This window comes from Mustelus asterias, chromosome 20, assembly GCF_964213995.1.
Source record: "Mustelus asterias chromosome 20, sMusAst1.hap1.1, whole genome shotgun sequence".
In the NCBI taxonomy this organism is placed as follows: Eukaryota; Metazoa; Chordata; class Chondrichthyes; order Carcharhiniformes; family Triakidae; genus Mustelus; species Mustelus asterias.
The window spans coordinates 45,438,211-45,458,254 of record NC_135820.1 but is presented as its reverse complement, the minus strand read 5'-3'; the positions used below and the strand labels follow the sequence as shown (position 1 = coordinate 45,458,254).

Sequence of the window (20,044 nt, the reverse complement as noted above, 5' to 3'; positions counted from 1 at the left end):
ATTTGTGTGTTTAGCATTGTACTTTAATTCACCTAGCTCTTGTTTTGCAATGTGTTCTTTTTAAATTGAAGGTATCTTGTTCACCAAATGGCAACTTCAGTAATACTTTACCTCTGAGATAGATAGACCATAAGATGTAGGGGCAGAAGTAGGCCATTTGGCCCATCAAGTCTGTTCTGCCATTCAATGAGATCATGGCTGATCTGATATCATCCTCAACTCCACTTCCCTCCATAATCCTTGATTCTCTGACTGGTTAAATCTCTGTCTATCTCAATCTTGAACGTATTAATGAACCAGCCTCTACAGCCCTCTGTGGCAAAGAATTCCACAGATTCATTATCCTCTGAGAGAAGACTTTCCTCCTCATCTATCCCAAATGGGTGACCCCTTATTCTGAGATTATGTTCTCTGATCCTAGACTCTCCAACAAGGGGAAATAACCTCTCAGCATCTATCCTGTCAAGCCCCCTGAGAATCCTATATATCTCAATAAGGTCGCTTCCAATTCTTCTAAAGTCCAACCTATTCACCCTTTTGGTTGATCTTCATTCCCAGGATCAACCCAGTGAACCTTCTCTGGACTGCCTCCAATGCCAGTATATCTTTCCTTAGATAAGGGGACCAAAACTATTCATGGATAGGTTGTGGGTTCAGGCTCCACTTCAAGGTTATGAGCACATAATCTAGGCTGGTACTTCAATGCAGTACTGGCAGAATGCTGCACTGTTGGAAAGTGCGGCCCTTTGAATGAGGTGTTAAATTAAAGTCCTATTTGCACTCTCAAATAGAAGTAAATGATCTCCTACTGTAGAATGATTCAAGTTGGTATCCTGCACATCATTTATCCTTGAACAAACACTGGCAAAAATAGTTGATCTATTATCTTATTGCTGTAGAAGGAAAAATGAGTAAAATTTGGGAAATGCTTGGCACTGATCCTAACTGAAGTTCCATTCTAAGATTTAAAGACCAGCTAGGACGAGTACCAATCACTTCTTAAGCTTTACCCATTTTTCCTTTTTGGGGTGGTGGGAGTGGGGAGGGGAGAGTGTGCTTGGTGTGCACCAATTGGCTGCTGCATTTCCTACTTTATAACAAGAGTTACATTTGAAAAGTACTTAATTGGCTGTGAAGCACTTTGGGACATCCTCAGGTTGTGAAAAGAACCACATAAATGTAATTTCCTCTAAGTGAGCAATCCATAATTGGTAATGTTTTGTTGTCAACACATTTTATAATATCAACAAAACCTGCTAGGAATGGCTGAGGTGTTAAGCCAGCCCACAGCACACTGCACTGACTGCATTTAATTTTGTGAGGTGAGAACATTGGGCTAAGTTCCCAACTCATCTTCAGCCTGATAGAGAGTCGTAGGCCAGAATTCTCTGGCCATTCATGTCATCAGGATTCTCTGGTCCTCGCGGCAGTGAACGGAGATTTGGCTGAGTGCCAAATTTTCCTTCCTTGCTGGCAGTGGCAGCAGGGCATGAACAGCTGGAGAATTCCAGCTATTGAGTCAGAGAGCTTTACAGCACAAAAAGAGACCCTTTGGCCCATCGTGTCTGTGCTGGCCACTAAGCACTTATCTATTCTCATCCCATTTTCCACTGCCTGGTCCATAACCTTGTATGCTATGGCACTTCAAGTGCTCATCTATATGCTTCTTAAATGTTGTGAGGGTTCTTATATTATTATGTTGTTAATTTATTAGTATCCTTATACTGTCAGATAACTTAATAGTAAAGGTGAAAATCGAATTACTAGCTTAATCAAGGTAGTATAGATTCAAATTGATCTTATACCAGGTCATGGAAAGTGGTATGGGAAAAATCACTCTGGGATATGCTCATTCCATCACCATTTAATTGTGTCTCACCCCTATTTCCTGTCTAGTGGTTGACCATATTAACACCTGCCATATGGACAGATGTATAGAAAGTCAATGCATACCAGGGAAATGAATCCTGTTGTATTTTCTGCCTTGGGTATATGCAGAGATGACACACCAGTTCCTATATATGAACAAGATTTTATTTACGATCCTTCTAAAATGCCTGCTCTCTCATTAGTGTAGCTTCTTGCTTTCAGTGCCTGTTTCTGTTTCTTAGTGACCACACCCAGATTTGACTAAAAACTTACAGAACAGTGAAGAGTCAACAGGCAAACATTATCAAGCGTCGAACAATTGAATGCTACAAATCCTGCGATGTATTCTCTTCCATTTTCATCTTTACAACTGTTAGGTCTTGTGTCGAATGTTCAAAAGGGTGAGGGAGATGCCATGTTCATTTCTTTTAGCTGACAAAACAAGGACCTGCACTAGCCCGGAAGTTATAATGTTGAGTACCAACCACATGCAGCATGAAGGCTACCTACAATTCCTGTGCAGCAACAGAATCAGATACCTGCTGCAGCAAAATACAAGCCCTAACCTGATGGAACATAGTGTCAGAAGCCAGCTCCTGTCTCTAATATTGAAATGACCTTGAGACAAGACAATCAGACAGAATCTTTATAGCGGTCACAAGACCAACAGTACATGTGACCCAATTCTGCCAAACCATAAATTCTCGGTTAGTAAGTGGTTGTACAAGCTGGAAATAATTAATGTTAAATTGAAATGGAAACAATTTCATAATTGCACCTTTGCGTCAGTAAACGTTGAGGTTAGATGGATGTGAGACCTCCAGGTAATATGGAGACACTGTGGTACAGTGGTCAGCACTGGTGCCTCACAGTGCCATGGAACTGGGTTCAATTCCAGCCTCGGGTGACGGTCTGTGTGGAGCTTGCACATTCTCACTATGTCTGCTTGGATTTCCTGCGGGTGCTCCAGTTTCCTCCCACACACCAAAGATGTGCAGGTTATGTTGATTGGCCATGCTAAATTGCTCCTTGATGATGCAGTGGTATTAGGAGGGGAGGCTCCTGAGATGTTTGTGGTGGGGTGGGAAGTAGGGGAGCACTGCTAAAAAATGGGTTGGGGGTCATGTTAGAGAGACCAGGGCAAATGGAGTCCATGGGGATGGGTGGCAGAACTTAGGAAAAGATCCCAAATTGGAAAACACGGCCAGTAATAGAAAGCCCTCAGCCTTTCCAGCTGAGACCTGAGCAAGGTAACCTGCTGGGCATCGCCGCATCCCTGACTCCCTCCCACTGGCCTCAGAATTGATATTGGGCAGGAAGTGGCCATTCATTACCACAAATTCATCCCTTAAGGACCTCAATCGGAGTAACAGCAGGGATTGACCATTCCCCATAAAATTACAGACAGGTTGGTGATGGGTGGCAGGGTTACCCATGGAATTTTATTCCCTCCCTGCATGTAAACCCTCTAGCGGGTGGGGGCCTGAAAATTCTCTCCCAGAGGTGAGTGTGGCATAAATGTGCAACAGTGCTCGAGAAGGATGGACAATGTGTTGAAATTCTCAACATCACACATTTAGCACCCAAACACATTATTCCCTCTGAAAATTGCATTAAGGCTTTTAAACACAAGGCTGAATACTTGTCCCCACTAGCTCCATTTTAACTCCCCCAACACACTGTACACTTGCAAAAAGCAACCATACAATACTTCACAGTGCAAAATTAATATCTGCACGACTGTTCCAGGCTATTATAGGCCTGAAATTATTGCTCATGGGTCCTTGTGACAAGAATAAGCAGCCTTTGAACACCTTCAGCCAATCATGCCAGCTGAACTTTGCGGAATATTTTACTGCCTTGATCCCCAACCACCTACGCTGCACCATCTGCATGAATACAGATACAGGAACTCTCCGAAAACCACACAAAGGGGGTCTGAATTTTCTCATTGATGGAGAGGCTCACCATCTGCCCAAAAATGCCAGCGGAGGTCCAAAACCCGAGGTCCTGCCATCAAACCTGGTGTAAGGCTAAGAGGATATGAAACATATCTTCCTGACTACTTTATAATTTTAAAAAAAGACAAAGGCTTCACACTGACTGAAACCACAATCTGCTATGATTCACACAAAATTAATTTCTAACCTTCAGAAAACCATTGTAAACTTGTTACCACTAAGGAGGCACTAATGTCCTTGTAACTACAGTAGTCAAATCCCAAGGAAATGTACAAAGGCCCCTTTGCATTTCTAAAGCAAAGCCTAGCCAATGGAAATGATCCATCTATGAGAACAAAGTATAATAGAGAGAGCTTTACATCACTTGGGAGTCAGAGCACATTCCTTAAATAAACCTCTGGTAAACTTATTAATGAATGGGACGTTAAATGTCTCAAGAATTCAGACCAGGAATATACATCCTTTGTCCAAAGCAAGAGGAAGAGTGCAAGTTATATCACATGGCCCATCCCCACCCTCTCCCACCCGCTGCCTCCACCACCACCCCACAAGCTGCTAGAGCCTGTAATATTGCCTTGTGAAGCAAAACGAGTCAGTCTGCCATCTTCCATCAACAAAAATAGCAACAAACCAGAGCTCTGTCTAGGTTTAAATTGCCTGGTCCTCATCTCCACTGTTTCTACGAGAACATTTGAACTAAAACCTGCTACAAGAGAAAATGATGTCTCTTGTCCATCACCTAAGAGGGAAGTCTGTACCACTGGATAAGTGGATGTCTCACATCATCTTCAGCCGCCTAACATCTCTGAAGGAATACACAACTGAACTTCTTATTCTGGCCTCTAGACTCATGTGAAACAATAATTCTTATTTTGTTTGCAGTCTTTGCCCTGCACCTTTTTCTTTCCCTTATCCCTATTTTATTGTACAAAGAGAGGATGTCTTTGCAAACCATCCTCCCACATTTTAAGGATGTGTAAAATAAACCATCCCTCTGATTTTACCCGTCTCGAGTTTGTGGTGGGGTTGGGAATAGATATGTCCCAACTGATCAAGGGGGAAATCTAAAATCAAAATCACTTTTCTGTTTATGGATCAGTGATAGAGGAAAAATCAAGCCTGTTTCAAGTTAAACCCACTCCTGTCCGTAGCACAGGCCTTCACCATTTTTGAAGGGATTGAGGAGTGGAATTGCACATCTGTGGTTCCCAGGGGCAGTTGCCTATATAAGTCAGCATCTGCCCCCACCTGGCTGGCATGTGGGTTTGAGGGGATGTGGCGTGGCAGAAAAGCATAAGATGACTTGAGGTGGCATGGATGAGGCATTGGGAGTGCTTGGAGGTTGACCGTGTTCGGTAAAGGCCGGATGAATGCATTTTGTTTTATTGGGTTTTTTTCCATCTTTCACCCAGTGGCCTTCTAGCCAGCCCTTCTCTGCACACGACAGCCTATGCATTTGTTCTAGTGGAGGCAGGCTCAACTTCTAATCCCACCCAAAATCCTGGAATGAGAATCCCAATTTTTAAGGCCTCTTTTATTCCTGGGTCAGTTTCACGGGACCAGGAACTATCTCATTTTTGCACATCAGACCCGGAAGTGAAAATGTAGGCCTAATTGTGTGACTCAGAATTTCAGCACATTGCAATTCCCTCTCCAGCTCTGTTAAGGTAGTGAAGCAGGCACTTAGAGGTTTCTAACTCTTACACATTTTTTACTTCAGTCAACAAACATGTAGAAATTATCGAATCCAACAAAGGTGCATTGAATCACTCAGCAGAACTGCTATTTTAAAACCTCAAATGAAAATAGTTTGTACCAGAAATTGTTCTGTTTTTTCACGATCAACTTTACGATGGGTACGTATTTGTCCAGTTTCCCGATCAATTGAAAACAAGCCTTTTTCAGGTTCAGTGTCCACACCCTCTCCCTTAATTGAAAACAGTATCGTATGGTTTGCTGACCTGTCATTGGCAACCTGCAAAATTATAAAATTGAGAGTAATAATCATTTATCATTACAGAACTTTAATATTGCTGGAGGAAAAAAAGGCAGCCTATCAAAGCATTTCATCTTGCTTTCATTGACTGACCTGATGAGTGCAAGACAAAAAGCTCGATGGTATGTCTCTTTTTTTCAGAAATACACAAAATTGTGATTTGTGGAAATAAATTGATGTGAGTGGAATGATCTTCATTCAAATATAAAAATATTTATCAGATATTAATTTCCAATCATAGTTAAAAACTTTTCCCTTGACTTTACACATTTACAAACACGTAAGTTGCTAATCTAAAATGTCTCTGTTAAAATAATCAATATTTAAAATATTTGAATTGATTAATGTCTTCCACAGAGCTGAAGACTGTGAGATAATTTCCCACAGTCCATGGTTGGCAGGCATACCAATGCTTGTCAATCTGGTTTTTGGTATCCAACATTGTCAAATAAATTGCATTGTTATTGACTCTGGCATCCTGCAAAACATTCAGTGTGAATATAGTTACTGAAAGACTGCCAAAGAATATTTGCCGTCTTTAGTCAGGTTGAAACAGGTCATTTTCATGCTTTGACTCAGCTCTTGATACTTCTCTTGGGCACTTGCTGCCAAACCAGAAGTGCACCAGAATTTCAGACTAACCCCCATCCTCCATCTCTGGTTTCTTACACTTTCCCTCTTTCGTACACAAGGGATCCAACCTTACCTCGCTCAGACTCTTAGCCCGACCCAGGCTGGGGAAACAGAGAGACGGAGTTAAGTGATGTTGAGCATGAGTGATGAAAAGAGACAAAAAATGTCTGAGGGAGGAAAACAGAGGGAGATAGGGAAATGAGAGAGAAAGAGAGCAGGATGGAAGAGGAGAGGCAGAGAGAGCGTGTGCAAGAGAAATTATAAACAATAACCTGAAATACTAAAACAAAACAGAGAGAGGATCACAAGAATAAGAGGCACAAAGAGTATCAAAAAAGACAAACACGGTAGCACAGTGGTTAGCACTGCTGCCTCACGGTGCCAGAGACCCGGGTACAATTCCAGCCTCGGGTCACTGTCTGTGTAGAATTTGCACATTCTTCCCGTGTCTACGAGGGTGTTCTCCGGGTGCTCCGATTTCCTCCCACAATCCTAAAATGCACAGATTAGGTTGATTGGCCATGCTAAATTGGCCCTAGTGTCAGGGGATTAGCAGGGTAAATATGTGGGGTTATGGGAATAGGGCCTAGATGGGATTGTGGTTGGTGCAGTTTTGATGGGCCGAATGGCCTCCTTCTGCACTGTAGAGATCCTATGTACAGAATAGATACATCCCTGGGGCAGGATCTTTTAGATGGCATAGTTTCTACCTGAAGAGTCAGTGGGGAATGTATCTTCACCAGTACTGACAACTGCGGCTATCTAACACTCCAAGGGGTGCTAATTAGTTGGAAACAGGATATCTACCCCTCATTTTGGTTGATGTGCCACCTCTGAGAGCTGACTGGCTGGCATTCTGTAATCTCAGCAGTATCAGCAGTAGCCAGGATTGGGGCTAAAACAATTCCCAGATTCAAAATTCCAGAGTCCAGGGCCTGGTTTGTGCTGATGGTTTCAAGGCTGAGAGGGGAGGTGAGTCCTGGGGAGGTGGGGAGAGAGGGTTGGAGGTCTTGAGGGAAAGGTCGGGAGGGAGAGGAAGCACCTGTGGGTGGCAGATCTTGAGGAGGGGGTGCCCAATGTAGAATGGAAGCATTGAAGGAGATATGCTCCCCCCGCCCCCCCCCCTTCCTGCCAGAGGCCCAAGCAGGGTAACTTTCCAGGATTCTCTCCTGCTCCTGAATTCCCCCTGCAAGCCTCAAAATTGGATGGGAAATGGGCCAGTGGTCATTAATTGCCCACTTAAGGGCCTCAATTGGGAAAAGGGCCGGCCCACCGGCCCAGGCCTTAACCACCTCATGTAAAATCAGGGACAGGCTGGGGTGGGCAGGCTGTGGGAAGGTCATCTGAGGAATTTTACAGCTCCCCCCACCCTCCCCTCGAGAGGCAGCAGTTTGTTTGCACAGTCGATCCGATGGGGAGATCCAGTAGTAGGTACAAATCAGAATAATGTCAGACAGGTGTACAATGTATTATGGATGTCTGGTGGACAAGCGACCCGCATTTACAGGGTAAGACAGACCCAAACCAGATACAGCTGAAACACGGAGGAGGAGTCTGCCCAGGTGAAAAACGGCTGTCCTGCTGCAATTTAACATTTGTCCGTTAGTAGGCTGGAGGTGGGATTTCCATCCCTCGAGGACACGAAATCCCACTTCAGAAAATTCTCCTCGTGTCTGCGTGGGTTTTCTCCGGGTGCTCCGGTTTCCTCCCACAGTCCAAAGATGTGCGGGTTAGGTTGATTGGCCAGGTTAAAAATTGCCCCTTAGAGTCCTGAGATGCGTAGGTTAGAGGGATTAGCAGGTAAATATGTGGGGGTAGGGCCTGGGTGGGATTGTGGTCGGTGCAGACTCGATGGGCCGAATGGCCTCCTTCTGCACTGTAGGGTTTCTATGATTTCTATGAGAAAAGTATCAGCCAATGGGAAGTCTAGCAACTCTACCAATGCACAATTGGATCAGGCCCTTTAGTGGGCCTCTTTAGGCCCAGGGATGGGTGGGCGAGCCACTGCCCCTGTAAACTTTCATACTACTCAGGGAGTAAAGATGGTGGGAAGGTCATGCACTGGATTTCAGAACATTGCGTACCTTCAAACAGTCGAGGGTGGGGGAGGCGTTGGGGATGTGGACGGGTGTGGTGAGACATAAAATCTAGCCTAGACTTTCACCTAATAGCCACATGCCATGATTTTGAATCCTCCGACAAGTGGGAGGTGGTGAGGGAGGGGTAGGGGGAGCAGTGAGGGGGGTGGGTGGTTGGATTGTGATCTGTGTTTTAGCTGTAGATTATTACTGGGATCAATAGTATCCATCATGGTGTATACAAAACAGAAACAGGCCATTCTGACCTTGTTCTGCGCCGCTATTTATGCACCACACTGAGCACGGTTCAATTCCTCCGACCTGAAGATGTCCACAGTGCTGTTGAGGACACAAAAGGTCCTTCAGAGTCCCGGAATTTATACTATAAGGCAAGGCACTGGAGTACTCCAGGCAGACACGTACAATGCAACAATTTGGGCCCAACAAGAAATAGAAACATACTTTGGTTCTAAAAATCAGGTCTTCAAATACCTTCAAGAAAGTAATCAGGACCAAATTAATCTAAATAGGTAATATTGAGCTAATTTGTCAGTCAATGAATTAATAATTAATATACATAAGGCCACTAAATGCCAGCCATCAATATGAATCATGAGAAATATATATATATATATATATATATATATCTTCAGATACAAAATACACAGTATAGAGTGATAAATTGACATTAAAATGGTACCACCAAATGGCCCCTTGAAAGATTTAGATATTTTTCATTATCCATTCAGTAGCTAACTTTCTTCATCCCTCATGCTGATACTTACCTTTACTGCATTTTTGGGAAAAGGTCCTGAATCTTCCTCTGTCAGTTGAAAAGTGCCAGAAATCCATCTTCTCTTTGCACGGTGCAACACCACTGAAGGTTGTGCTTCTACCCTGCACAGGTCCTGAAATTAAGAATTTCAATAGTTAAGATTTAAATGTCGAAAATTAACATTGTTACCCCATCAAACAGATTGAGAGACCTCTGTGGGTTCCATTTTGAGGATAAGATGTTGCGCTAATCCAAGCCAGTAGGAAATCCTCCTTAAAGTAAATAAATAAATCAGCATACTGAAGTCACACATTGCACCAATCACGTTTCACCACTCCTATCATGCACAATTAATTCTTGCATCTTCTCATTAATAACAGGACATTGCTGAATGTAGAATTACATGCGAGAATCAAAAGAGCAGAAATATGGAGCTGGGGTCAAAGGTAATGCGTGCCAGTCAGAACATTTAAAAAAATCAAAGTGTGACAGGGAAGCAGGTAAGTGATTGGTGAGTAGTTTCTACCTAATCCCGGGATTAAACTGAAGTGTCTGTTCTTTTTCTAAGTAAGGTTTAAATGTATTAAATGTTGCTGGGGCCTTTTGGCTAAGATCAAGTGCGGATGCTGCCCTTGGTCGTGGCCATTGGGTTGCATTTAAGCTTCATTTTCATATGAAGCAATTTTTAAAAGCGGCATCTCGGCCTTTTGGCTAAGATGCAAATGAGATCAAGCCTTCGAGGAGGAAACCTCAGCCTACTCCAATCAGCTTGGCTCATGTAGATCAGGCCCAAGACATACCCTGTCTTGTCAGCTTGGATCGGAAATGTCTCAACTTGTTGAGACTCTGAATTGGACTTGATTTGATTGAATTGGAAAAGTATTTTTTAAAAATGTTGCTGGAATATCTTAGTAACCTTTGCAGAGAAATAGTAAGTTGGTTAGCGAGTGCTGTTCGGATGTGAAAAAAACTGAAATTTCAAAAAAAGTAATGGCCGGAAAATTCATTAACACTAAAGTTGTTATTTATTAATAAACAAACACTCACAGAAGAGAAATAAGGATCCAATGTGTCAATTATTTCTTTAATTAAGTGGTAGGATTAAAATAAGTACAGGAATTGGCAATCAGAATAGCACTCTTAAACTTTAACTTAAAATCATTAAGAAAATAATTCATTAGTTTCTTTCTTCAGGCACAATGAGGATGGCAGGGCAAGAGATGTGTTGCGACTGCCGAATATTGGAGCTTCCAGCTGCCAGTGTGATCCAAGGCAAACACACATCAGCTGGAATGTTAGGGTGTTCATGCCGATGGGATATTCCCATCCCGCTGCAGTGAACGGAGATTTGGCTGCGCGCCCAATTCTCCTACTTCGCTGTAGCAGGAGCGTGGCGTGAACAGCCGGTAAGATTGCGCCCATCTGCTAAGTATCCGCAACTTGACGAGCTTCAAGTCAGAGTCATTAAGCTGGAGGCAGAGCTGCAACACTGCGACACATCAGGGAGGGGAATGTCACCTAGATGCTTTGTTCCAAGAACAGTCACACTCCTTAGGTTGGGGTCTTCCGATTTGGCCAGTTGCCAGGGACAGGAGGGTGTGACTGCAAGTGAAGCAGGTAAGGGGTTGGAGAAGGTAGAAAAGGAGGAGCCTCAGGCATTGCAATTGTCCAACAAGTTAGAAGTTCTTGCAGCCTGAATGGATGAAAGCAAGAGCTGTAAGGTGGATGAACAAACCGACCGTGGCTCTGTGGTTCAGGAAGCCATTCAAATGGGGGAAGTTAATAGGAGCTCAGAAGGAGAAGCGAACAGTATAGTCAAAGGGATAGTCACAGTTCTCTACAGCCAAGAGCGAGAGTCCAGAAAGTTGTTATTCAGGGCATCTGCTCTGGGCTAGAATTTGCAGTGGGAGGGGGAGGATTAAATACATGAATAGGATGGGACTAGAGGGATATCATCCCTGGAAGGGTAAGGTGCTTTAGTTCAGACAGGCAGCATGGTTGGTGCAGGCTTGGGGGGCCGAAGGACTATTCCTTTGCTGTCATTTTCTTTGTTCTTTGTATCCAGTGGTTGTGATCCACACAGGTACCAACAACATCGGTAGAACTAAGATAAAAGGTTCTGCTGATGGAGTATGAGCAGCTAGGGGCTAAATTAAAAAGCAGAACTGCAAAGCTATTAATCTCTGGATTCTTGCCTCAGCCATGAGCAAATTGGCAGAGAGTAAATAAGAGAAGTTAGAGAGTTCACTTTTTTTTTTAGAACAAAATTGGTGAGGGAGAAATGGGCTTCATTTCATGGGGCATTGGCAGCTGTAGTGGGGACAGTGGGATTTGTTGGGGTGGTCTTCACCTGAACCATATTGGGACCAGTGTTTGAGAGTCATATATCGAGGGCAGCAGAGAAGGATCTAAATCAAATTGTAAGGCGAGGGATCAAATTTAAGAGGATGTAAGAAATTAAAGTGAAAGGTGATGTCAAGAGAGCAGCATCGCAATAAGGGAAAATGCTGGTCAGAGCATGGCAGGAAGGGACAGAGCATAATGAACATAAATGTTCTTCAGCAAATAACACTAGAGGTTGTAGAAATGATAAAAAGACAGAGTTAAAGTCACTCTACCTGAATGCATGCAACACTCACAATAAGGTGGGTGAATTGACAGCACAAATAGAAGAACACAGTTATGGCCTCATTGCCATAATAAAGATGTGGATGCAAAGTGACTAGCATTGGAAACAGGATTTTCAGGCTACTCAACATTTAAGAAAAGTAGAATAAAAAGAAGAGGAGATGGGCTGGTTCTGCTAATGAAGGATGGGATCCACACATTAATGTAGTGGGAATAAGATCTCGCAATTTATGTTTTTGATTTTATATACATATATTTCCACAAGACTAATTTCTGAGATGGGCAATGACCTTATAAAATGGCTGAAGTTAGGTTTGGCTGTGACCCTTGAACAATAAGAGCTATTTGGAAGTATCACAGAAACCTGTGCCTTGTTATCTCTGAAGAGATGCTAATAATCCATGTGGGCTACAGAGGCCAACTTCAAAGAGAATTATACAAATGCCATCTCCATTTCATAAACCAGGCCTAGCCAATCAGAGCCAATTCATCGCTCCGACAAAGGACCCTGCAGCCTCCCATTTTTTTATTCATTCATGGGACATAGGCATCGCTAGATGGCCAGCATTTATTGCCCATCTCTAGATTCCCCTGAGAAGGTGGTGGTGAGCTGTCTTCTTGAGTCCTGCAGTCCACATTCTGTGGGTTGACCCACAATGCCGTTAGGGAGGGAATTCCAGCATTATGACGCAGCGACTGCGAAGGAACGGCGATATATTTCCAAATCAGGATGCTGAGTGACTTGGAGGGGAACTTGTAGGTGGTAGTATTCCCATATATCTGCCCTTGTCCTTCTAGATGTAAGTGGTCATGGGTTTGGAAGGTGCTGTCTAAGGATCTCTGATGAATTTCTGCAGTGCATCTTAGCATTGGTGGTGGAGGGAGTGGATGTTTGTGGATGTCGTGCCAATCAAGCGGGCTGCTTTGTCCTGGATGCTTCTTGAGTGTTGTTGGAGCTGCACCCATCCAGGCAAGTGGGGAGTATTCCATCACACTCCTGACTTGTGCCTTGTAGATGGTGGACAGACTTTGGGGAATCGGGAGGTGAATTACTCGCCGCAGTATTCCTAGCCACTGACCTGCCCTTGTAGCCACTGTGTTTATGTGGTAAGTCCAGTTGAGTTTCTGGTCAATGGTAACCCCAAGGATGCTGACAGTGGGGGATTCAGTGATAGTAACACCATTGAATGTCATGGGTGGTGGTTAGATTTTCTCTTAATGGTTGGAATGTTAGTAATCCCAGGAATCCAGACAAAGTGATATACACCCTTTGTCAAAGCCAAAGTGAGAGGCATGAAAACCCAGAAATTGGATAACAAGAGAAGTTAAAAATTGTATTAGATTAATGAGAAATAAGGAAATAAAGAGAAGCTAAAAAATACTTTATCTGAAATTTTCCGATCCTTCTCGCTGGGGAGCAGGACTACAAGATGGCAACCCCAGCATTCCCTCGTGGAAGAGGGTTAAAGGGAATGCATAACCCCGTAGACATCAGTGACATCAGGATTACAAGAATTACATGACTCACATCCTGGACAGAGTAGGATGAAAGTATTTGCCTGAAATTTGTTTGGTGGCCAGCCGTCAATAAAGAAATTGAAAGATTGGTCACCCAGTGTCCGAGTTGTGGAACCCAACAGGCATTGCAGACACCAGTGAATATGCATCCTTGGGATTGGCTGGGGAGGCCATGGACAAGGCTACATATAGGTTTTGCAGGGCCATTATTGGGACGCATGTTTCTCATCTTGGTTGATTCACCTTCTAAATGTTTGGATGTCCAAGTGATGAAGCCTACAATGGCTACAGCCACTATTGACAAGTTTTTGCCATCCATGGCATCCCAGAGATCTTAGTGTCAGATAATGGCACAACATTTACAGTGGAGGAGTTGCAGAAATTTGTAAAGTCAAATAGTATTCATCATGTTAGCAGAATGAGCTGTAAAAATGTTCAAATCATCGATGAAAAAAATAAATTAATAGGCCATTACCTTTATATTTGACAAGTTTCTTGTGGCCGTACAATACCATGCCAAATTAAACCACAGAGGTCGAGGCAGCCAAATTACTAATGTGAAGCCACTTATGGACATGGTTGGATATGATATTCCTAGATTTGGCGTGGAGGCTGGACAAGCTTCCCAGAAAGAAAGTTGTGACTTGAGAAAAAAAGACAGAGCTTTCCAAGTTGATGATTTACTTGTGGCCAGGATCTTCGGAGCAAGACCAACATAGGTGGCTGGGAAAATTGTGGAAAGAACAGGACCAGCCTCCTACGATGTAGAAGTAGAAGGTCATCGCGTGAAAAAACATGTAGACTATTTGAGGGATCCCTGTTGTAAATGTGGAACTGGAGCAACCAACAGTCTCTGTAGCAAGGAGACAGGAGCTACTGAGGAGGATCGCGACCCCGGATTGATGAGTTTACCTTTTGCAACTAGATTCATCACTTCCCGAAGATCAGAGTACTGAATTGTGACATTCCTCAAGGCTCCGGAAGTTTCCTGGCCGGCTGTACCTGTGGTGAGATTTTCCTGGGGTGTCCCTGAAGTCTTGTCAAACTGTGAATGCCCATGTTTAATGATGTTCCTTTTGTTTCGTTCATGGGTGAACTCAGGAGTTAAGGGGGAAAAGAGTGTGGTAATGTGAACCCTTTAAGGGAGCGATCCCTGAAGGCCATGTAATTGGATCGGACCCTATGGAGAGGCAGTGTGGGAAGCCAAGCTAATCAGGTGCCAGGACATGCACCCTGGGTTTGGGAGGAACCTCAGTTGGAGCCAGGGAGAAGGAGAGAGTAGACATGTATTACAGTTTTGTCAGACCCTTGCTTGTATCTATATAAATATTATTGTGAATAAACCCTTTATAATTTGAAGCCACAAAGAGGCGCCTTTGAAGTTATCACAATCACAATCTCGTTATAATATTGAAATAATCAATCAGCCTTCTCCAAGTAGGCCTCAGTGTCCTGCCTCCATTAAAACTGAAAGTGAGCAGGTTTAAGGTGAGTCAACTTTGGGTATGAGATTTTTAAACTTTTCACAAATGTAAACAAATTCTCTCTCTTATCTGTCACGTTTATTTCTCTGTGTTAATGCCATCTTACTTTACCTCCATTTTTAATTTCACTTTCTATACCTAATTTGATCGTGAACTAAATAGAACTCTATTGGCTAGGGTGAAGTGTAAAATGGGTTGTTGATTCTCTGTAGTTCATTCTTTTCCTGACCATAAATGTTAAGATTAAGTGGGCGGCACGGTGGCACAGTGGTTAGCACTGATGATTCAGACCCCGAGGGACCCGGGTTCAATTCCGGCCTCAGGTGACTATCTGTGTGGAGTTTGCACATTCTCTCTGTGTCTGCATGGGTTTCCTCCGGGTGCTCCAGTCTCCTCCCACAGTCCAAAGATGTGCGGGTTAGGTGGATTGGCCATGCTAAATTGCCCCTTAGTGTCAGGAGGACTAGCGAGGGTAAATACATGGGGTTACGGGGATAGGGCTTGGGTGGGATTGTGGCCGGTGCAGACTCGATGGGCTGAATGGCCTTCTTCTGCACTGTAGGGACTCTATGATTACCCCTGGGGCCAAAATTTGACAAGCCTCCTCTGCCCGCTGGGATATTACAGCTCTGCTGAAGTAAATGCCAATTTAAATGGCCCACTGCATCCACCATGGGGAAACACGCTGTGGCAGGGCCATCACATCCTGGCTCATGTGTCAAAATTAGGCCAAGCAGCTTCAGAATCATAAAATTCCTATAGTGCAGCAGGAGGCCATTTGGCCCATCGAACCTGCATCGACACCAATCCCACACAGGCCCTATCCCCATAACCCTACGTATTTACCCTGCCAGTCCCCTGACACTCAGGGTCAATTTAGCATGGCCAATAAACCTAACCCACACATCTTTGGAGTGTGGGAGGAAACCAGAGCACCCGGAGAAAAACACGCAGACATGGGGAGAAGGTGCAAACTCCACACAGACAGTCATCCGAGGTCAGAATTGATCCCAGGTCCCTGGCACTATGAGGCAGAGTAGTAAATTATATTGAAAGGTAAAACAAAGCATAGATTTAGAACTTTGTTTTTAATGTTCTCCCCCATTTTCTGTACAGGAGAATTCTCAGATTAGCCCAAAATTCCCTCACATTTTTAAAGCACTAATTGTTGTGCTGACATGCGAACCCCTGTGGCTCTACCAAAAACAATTCAGTGGCTAATTTTGACTTTTGGGTGACTGAAGAGAGAGGCATTTTTTAGGCCCTACTACATTGCATTGCAATCTGAATGGTGGAACAAGGCCAGATGGACACCCCAACATAAGTGGCCAGACTGAGGCCAATTGATGTCAACTGGCTGAGGCAGCCGGCAAGGTGTGTTCAGGGAAAGGGGGTTTCTCCCGCTCTGCAGGAGGCTGCAAAACTAATTCGGCACATGCCAACCTCACAGCCTCATAAATCAGAAGACAATCTCGTAAACATCAAGAGGAGGCAGATAATAATCACGTGTTGCCATTTTTTTCAAAAACATTTGGCTGACAATTGACTTATAAACTTCGATGGAGGATTATTTATTTTGTAGCAGGCCAAAGTTCTATTAAAAACTCTATTGCTGCATCTGAAAATGTTTTACAATAAACAATCTAAAAAATCCAACTCATTATCATCACATTGCTAAACTTCTCAGCTGAGAAATTCCTTTTAACAAAAGGTATCTCTTTGATAAAAACAGTACAAAATAACTAGAAGAAATAAAGAACTTCCGTTTGTATAGCACTGTTACTGACCTCCGAACATTCAAATTTTCAGACTCGTTCAAACATTTCAAGAGGTTTTAAAAAGGTTATCACTGTCCAATACAAGTCAAGTTTACAATGTCAAAAATATGGGTGGTAGATTGTTCCTTTGAGCAGTTTCTAAGCCACATCTTAAGTTATAAAATGTTCAACAGTACTGATATTACAAAACAGTCATAATGGCTATCACATTGTCAAATGTGGGTTTCTACCATTGTTTTTCTTTACCTGCCTGAAATTGGACTCACATCTACACCCTGAGCATTATCCAGCTACCAGAAATCTTGACCATCTCCATCCCTTCAACATAGAGGGTCTCTGCACATTCTGGGCAACTCAGCATGATGGTTTTCAAATGTTGTCTCAAATAAACATAAAACTGCCAATCACGTGCGTGGGTCTATCAGAGAGTGGTGAAAGCAGGTATTATAAAGTGGGTACTGCCCCTCTGTCTGCATCTAGAAAAGCTGGACTTCCAGCCCTGGAGTTTGACTGCCCTGCACCCCTCACACAGGGCTGAACATATTTACAAAATGATTTACAAAAGTGGTCGTGAGCGGGAGCGTGGCATGAATGGCCAGTAAGATCATGCCCATGGAGTTTGCACATTCTCCCCGTGTCTGCATGGGTTTCCTCCAAATGCTCCAGTTTCCTCCCACAGTCCAAAGATAAAACCATAAGACATAGGAGCAGAATTAGGCCACTCGGCCCATTGAGTCTGCTCCGTCATTCAATCATTTTCTCATCCCCATTCTCCTACCTTTTCCCCATAACCCCTGATCCCCTTATTAATCAAGAACCTATCTATCTCTGTCTTAAAGACACTCAATGACCTGGCCTCCACAGCCTTCTGTGGCAAAGAGTTCCACAGATTCACCACTCTCTGATTGAAGAAATTCCTCCTCATTTCTGAGGGTTAGGTTGATTGGTCATGCTAAATTGCCCCTTAGTGTCAGGAGAATTAGCAGGGTAAATATGTGGGGTTACGGGGATAGAGCCAGGGTAGGATTGTTGTCAGTGCAGGCTCGGTGGGCCTTCTGCACTGTAGGGATTTTATGCTTCTATGAAAAATAATCACATGTCCTGAGGTATGTGAATAAAATTGATTTCTACATCTCATATCTACTACATATAACGTGTTTTTTTCTTTTATTGAGTTGATGAAATAAAGTTTTGAGTAAGCATTTTTTCAGTTTTTCTCTACTCCCCAAGCTTGTATTAGAGGTCAGGGATATATGTCAATATACAATAATGTATTCATATAAAGGCAAGAGGAATGTATGAAAATATCCTTTAAAAGACACAGCAGGATTACTGTGTGTGAATTTGACTGAAAGTTATTGGCCTTTACAAGAGTTAATATTTTTCTAATCATCAAACAATAAAAAGTGCAGAATTTATCATCTCCCAAAAATAAAATCTCCTGTATAAATGAAAAGAAAATTGATCACCTTCATACTTTCTATTCCTTCCTACACATTCAATCAGTGAGAAAATCTCGACTGTCAAAATGTCAAAAGCCCTCCCCCAGACCAAGCTCACTGTCTGAAGTCTGAAAATCGACCTCAGGGAAAAAGTTGCTTTAGTTTCCTTCATTTTAAACATTTTGGAGTGCCGACCTAATTGAATTTGCAACAGACGTGAGATGACAACTGTGATGGTACAGAAAGAACTTTTACAGAACTGTTAACTATTTTTAACTAGGCGAGATATCTCTGTCAAGATTGTGCAAGACAATGACTTCAGTTTGATAAAAATTCCTGCATAACATTTGTACACAAGTTTGATTCTCCTTTCATACCTAAATATCATTCATGGCAAAGAACAGATGCAAAAGGTAATGCTTGAGTATCATAAAAGCTGAATAAATTCTATCTTTGTAATGGAAAGCTCATCGTGTCATGTATAAAATAAAACTTAGTAGGGTTTCGAAAATATTTTGAACTTTATTGAAACAAAAAGGTATAAAGTTAAAGCCTATTTGATCTAGCACACTGCGATATTTTAAATCATATATTAACTGCACAAACTGTACACTTACAAATTCTGCTTCAAATTTATTAAACACATTTTAATAATGCGACTATAAAGGTACATTCAGTAGTTATTTACCATTCAACATTAACACACAAGTCAAACAAACCAGTACTTACTATTGTGAAAAAAAGCACCAAGGCATATATCCCTAAACACATGTTAATGAAAATGCTGCAGCAGAAATGAAAGTCTCGACTACCTTTTCAAATGGCAGTCATAAGTGACGTGCCCAATGATTTGCTCACTGGATATAAATAACACAGGATGGTAAGGCTTGAAATTCCTGTTTTTAATGGTAGGTTATTTCTTTTCAGGTTCTTATCTTGGCTAAGCAGCATAGTAAACAGATTCCACTGTCCAAGAGAAATAGAGACCAGAGTTAAGAAGGGTTTCTCTTGGCAGCAAGAAGCTATTTGCACGTAAACAAGAAAGTTAAATATGGAGAAAGCTTGATGCGCCTTACCTGGAAGCCAATAACAAAGTCCATTTATTGATCGATAATTCTGAGTTTAAAAATAACTTAAAATCTTATGCAAGAATTTCTATTTGATTTTGGACACTGGGGTTTCCTTGGGTTGCAATATAAGCGTTATTTTTTTTTTGTTTGCCATACTCGGCCAATTACCATTCCTGTATTATATATAATAAACTGAGCAGAAATGTATAATGACATAGTAATTTGTAAGTAAAAACTAAAAATTTGCATATCAGATTGAATTCATTGAACCTGATTTTGTAGGCAGTGTGGTAGGGGGGTGGGAGCGGAGGGCAGGGGATAAGAGAAGTGTCATTACCCCTTTGGAACTGACTACAACTTCAGGGTGTTGGGCATGCATAGGTTAGCATGGAAATCCTGAATTTGAGGTCTGTCTCAGGGAACCAAGGTAGATGGCATTTCTTTTGCCCTGCTCCCAACTCTCCCACAGAGCAGGCAAACAGGAAATCAGAGAGAATTTTAATTCTTCCACTGCCACACTGTTATTGGAAACCAATAAATATTAACACCGTGTAGTCAGTTACAACTGGGCTTTTAATTGAGATAGGATTAATAAACAACAGAACTGTTCTGCTGAATCACAGAATCACACAGTACAAAAGAGGCCCTCCAACCCATCGAGACTGCACCGACACATGAGAATCACCTAACCTACCTAATCCCATTTACCAGAACTTGGCCCATAGCCTTGAATGTTATAAGAACATAAGAAAGAACATAAGAACATAAGAAATAGGAGCAGGAGTAGGCCATCTGGCCCTTCGAGCCTGCCC

The 20,044-nt window shown here is 42.7% G+C and overlaps 1 protein-coding gene across 2 annotated transcripts in view; it reads right to left on the bottom strand.

Annotated features, from left to right (window-relative positions):
* The window catches only part of LOC144508503 (cadherin-like protein 26), a 101,379-nt gene extending 82,405 nt beyond the window's left edge, over positions 1 to 18,974 (bottom strand). For both annotated transcript variants that reach the window (XM_078236481.1, XM_078236482.1), the window contains exons 1-3: positions 18,892 to 18,974; positions 9,323 to 9,445; positions 5,647 to 5,805 (exon numbers count right to left, since the gene is read on the bottom strand). In XM_078236481.1, coding sequence (XP_078092607.1) covers positions 5,647 to 5,805; positions 9,323 to 9,445; positions 18,892 to 18,933 — 324 coding nt within the window. In that variant the 5' untranslated portion in view covers positions 18,934 to 18,974. The remainder of the gene's footprint in view (positions 1 to 5,646; positions 5,806 to 9,322; positions 9,446 to 18,891) is intronic.
* Positions 18,975 to 20,044: the final 1,070 nt, after the last annotated feature.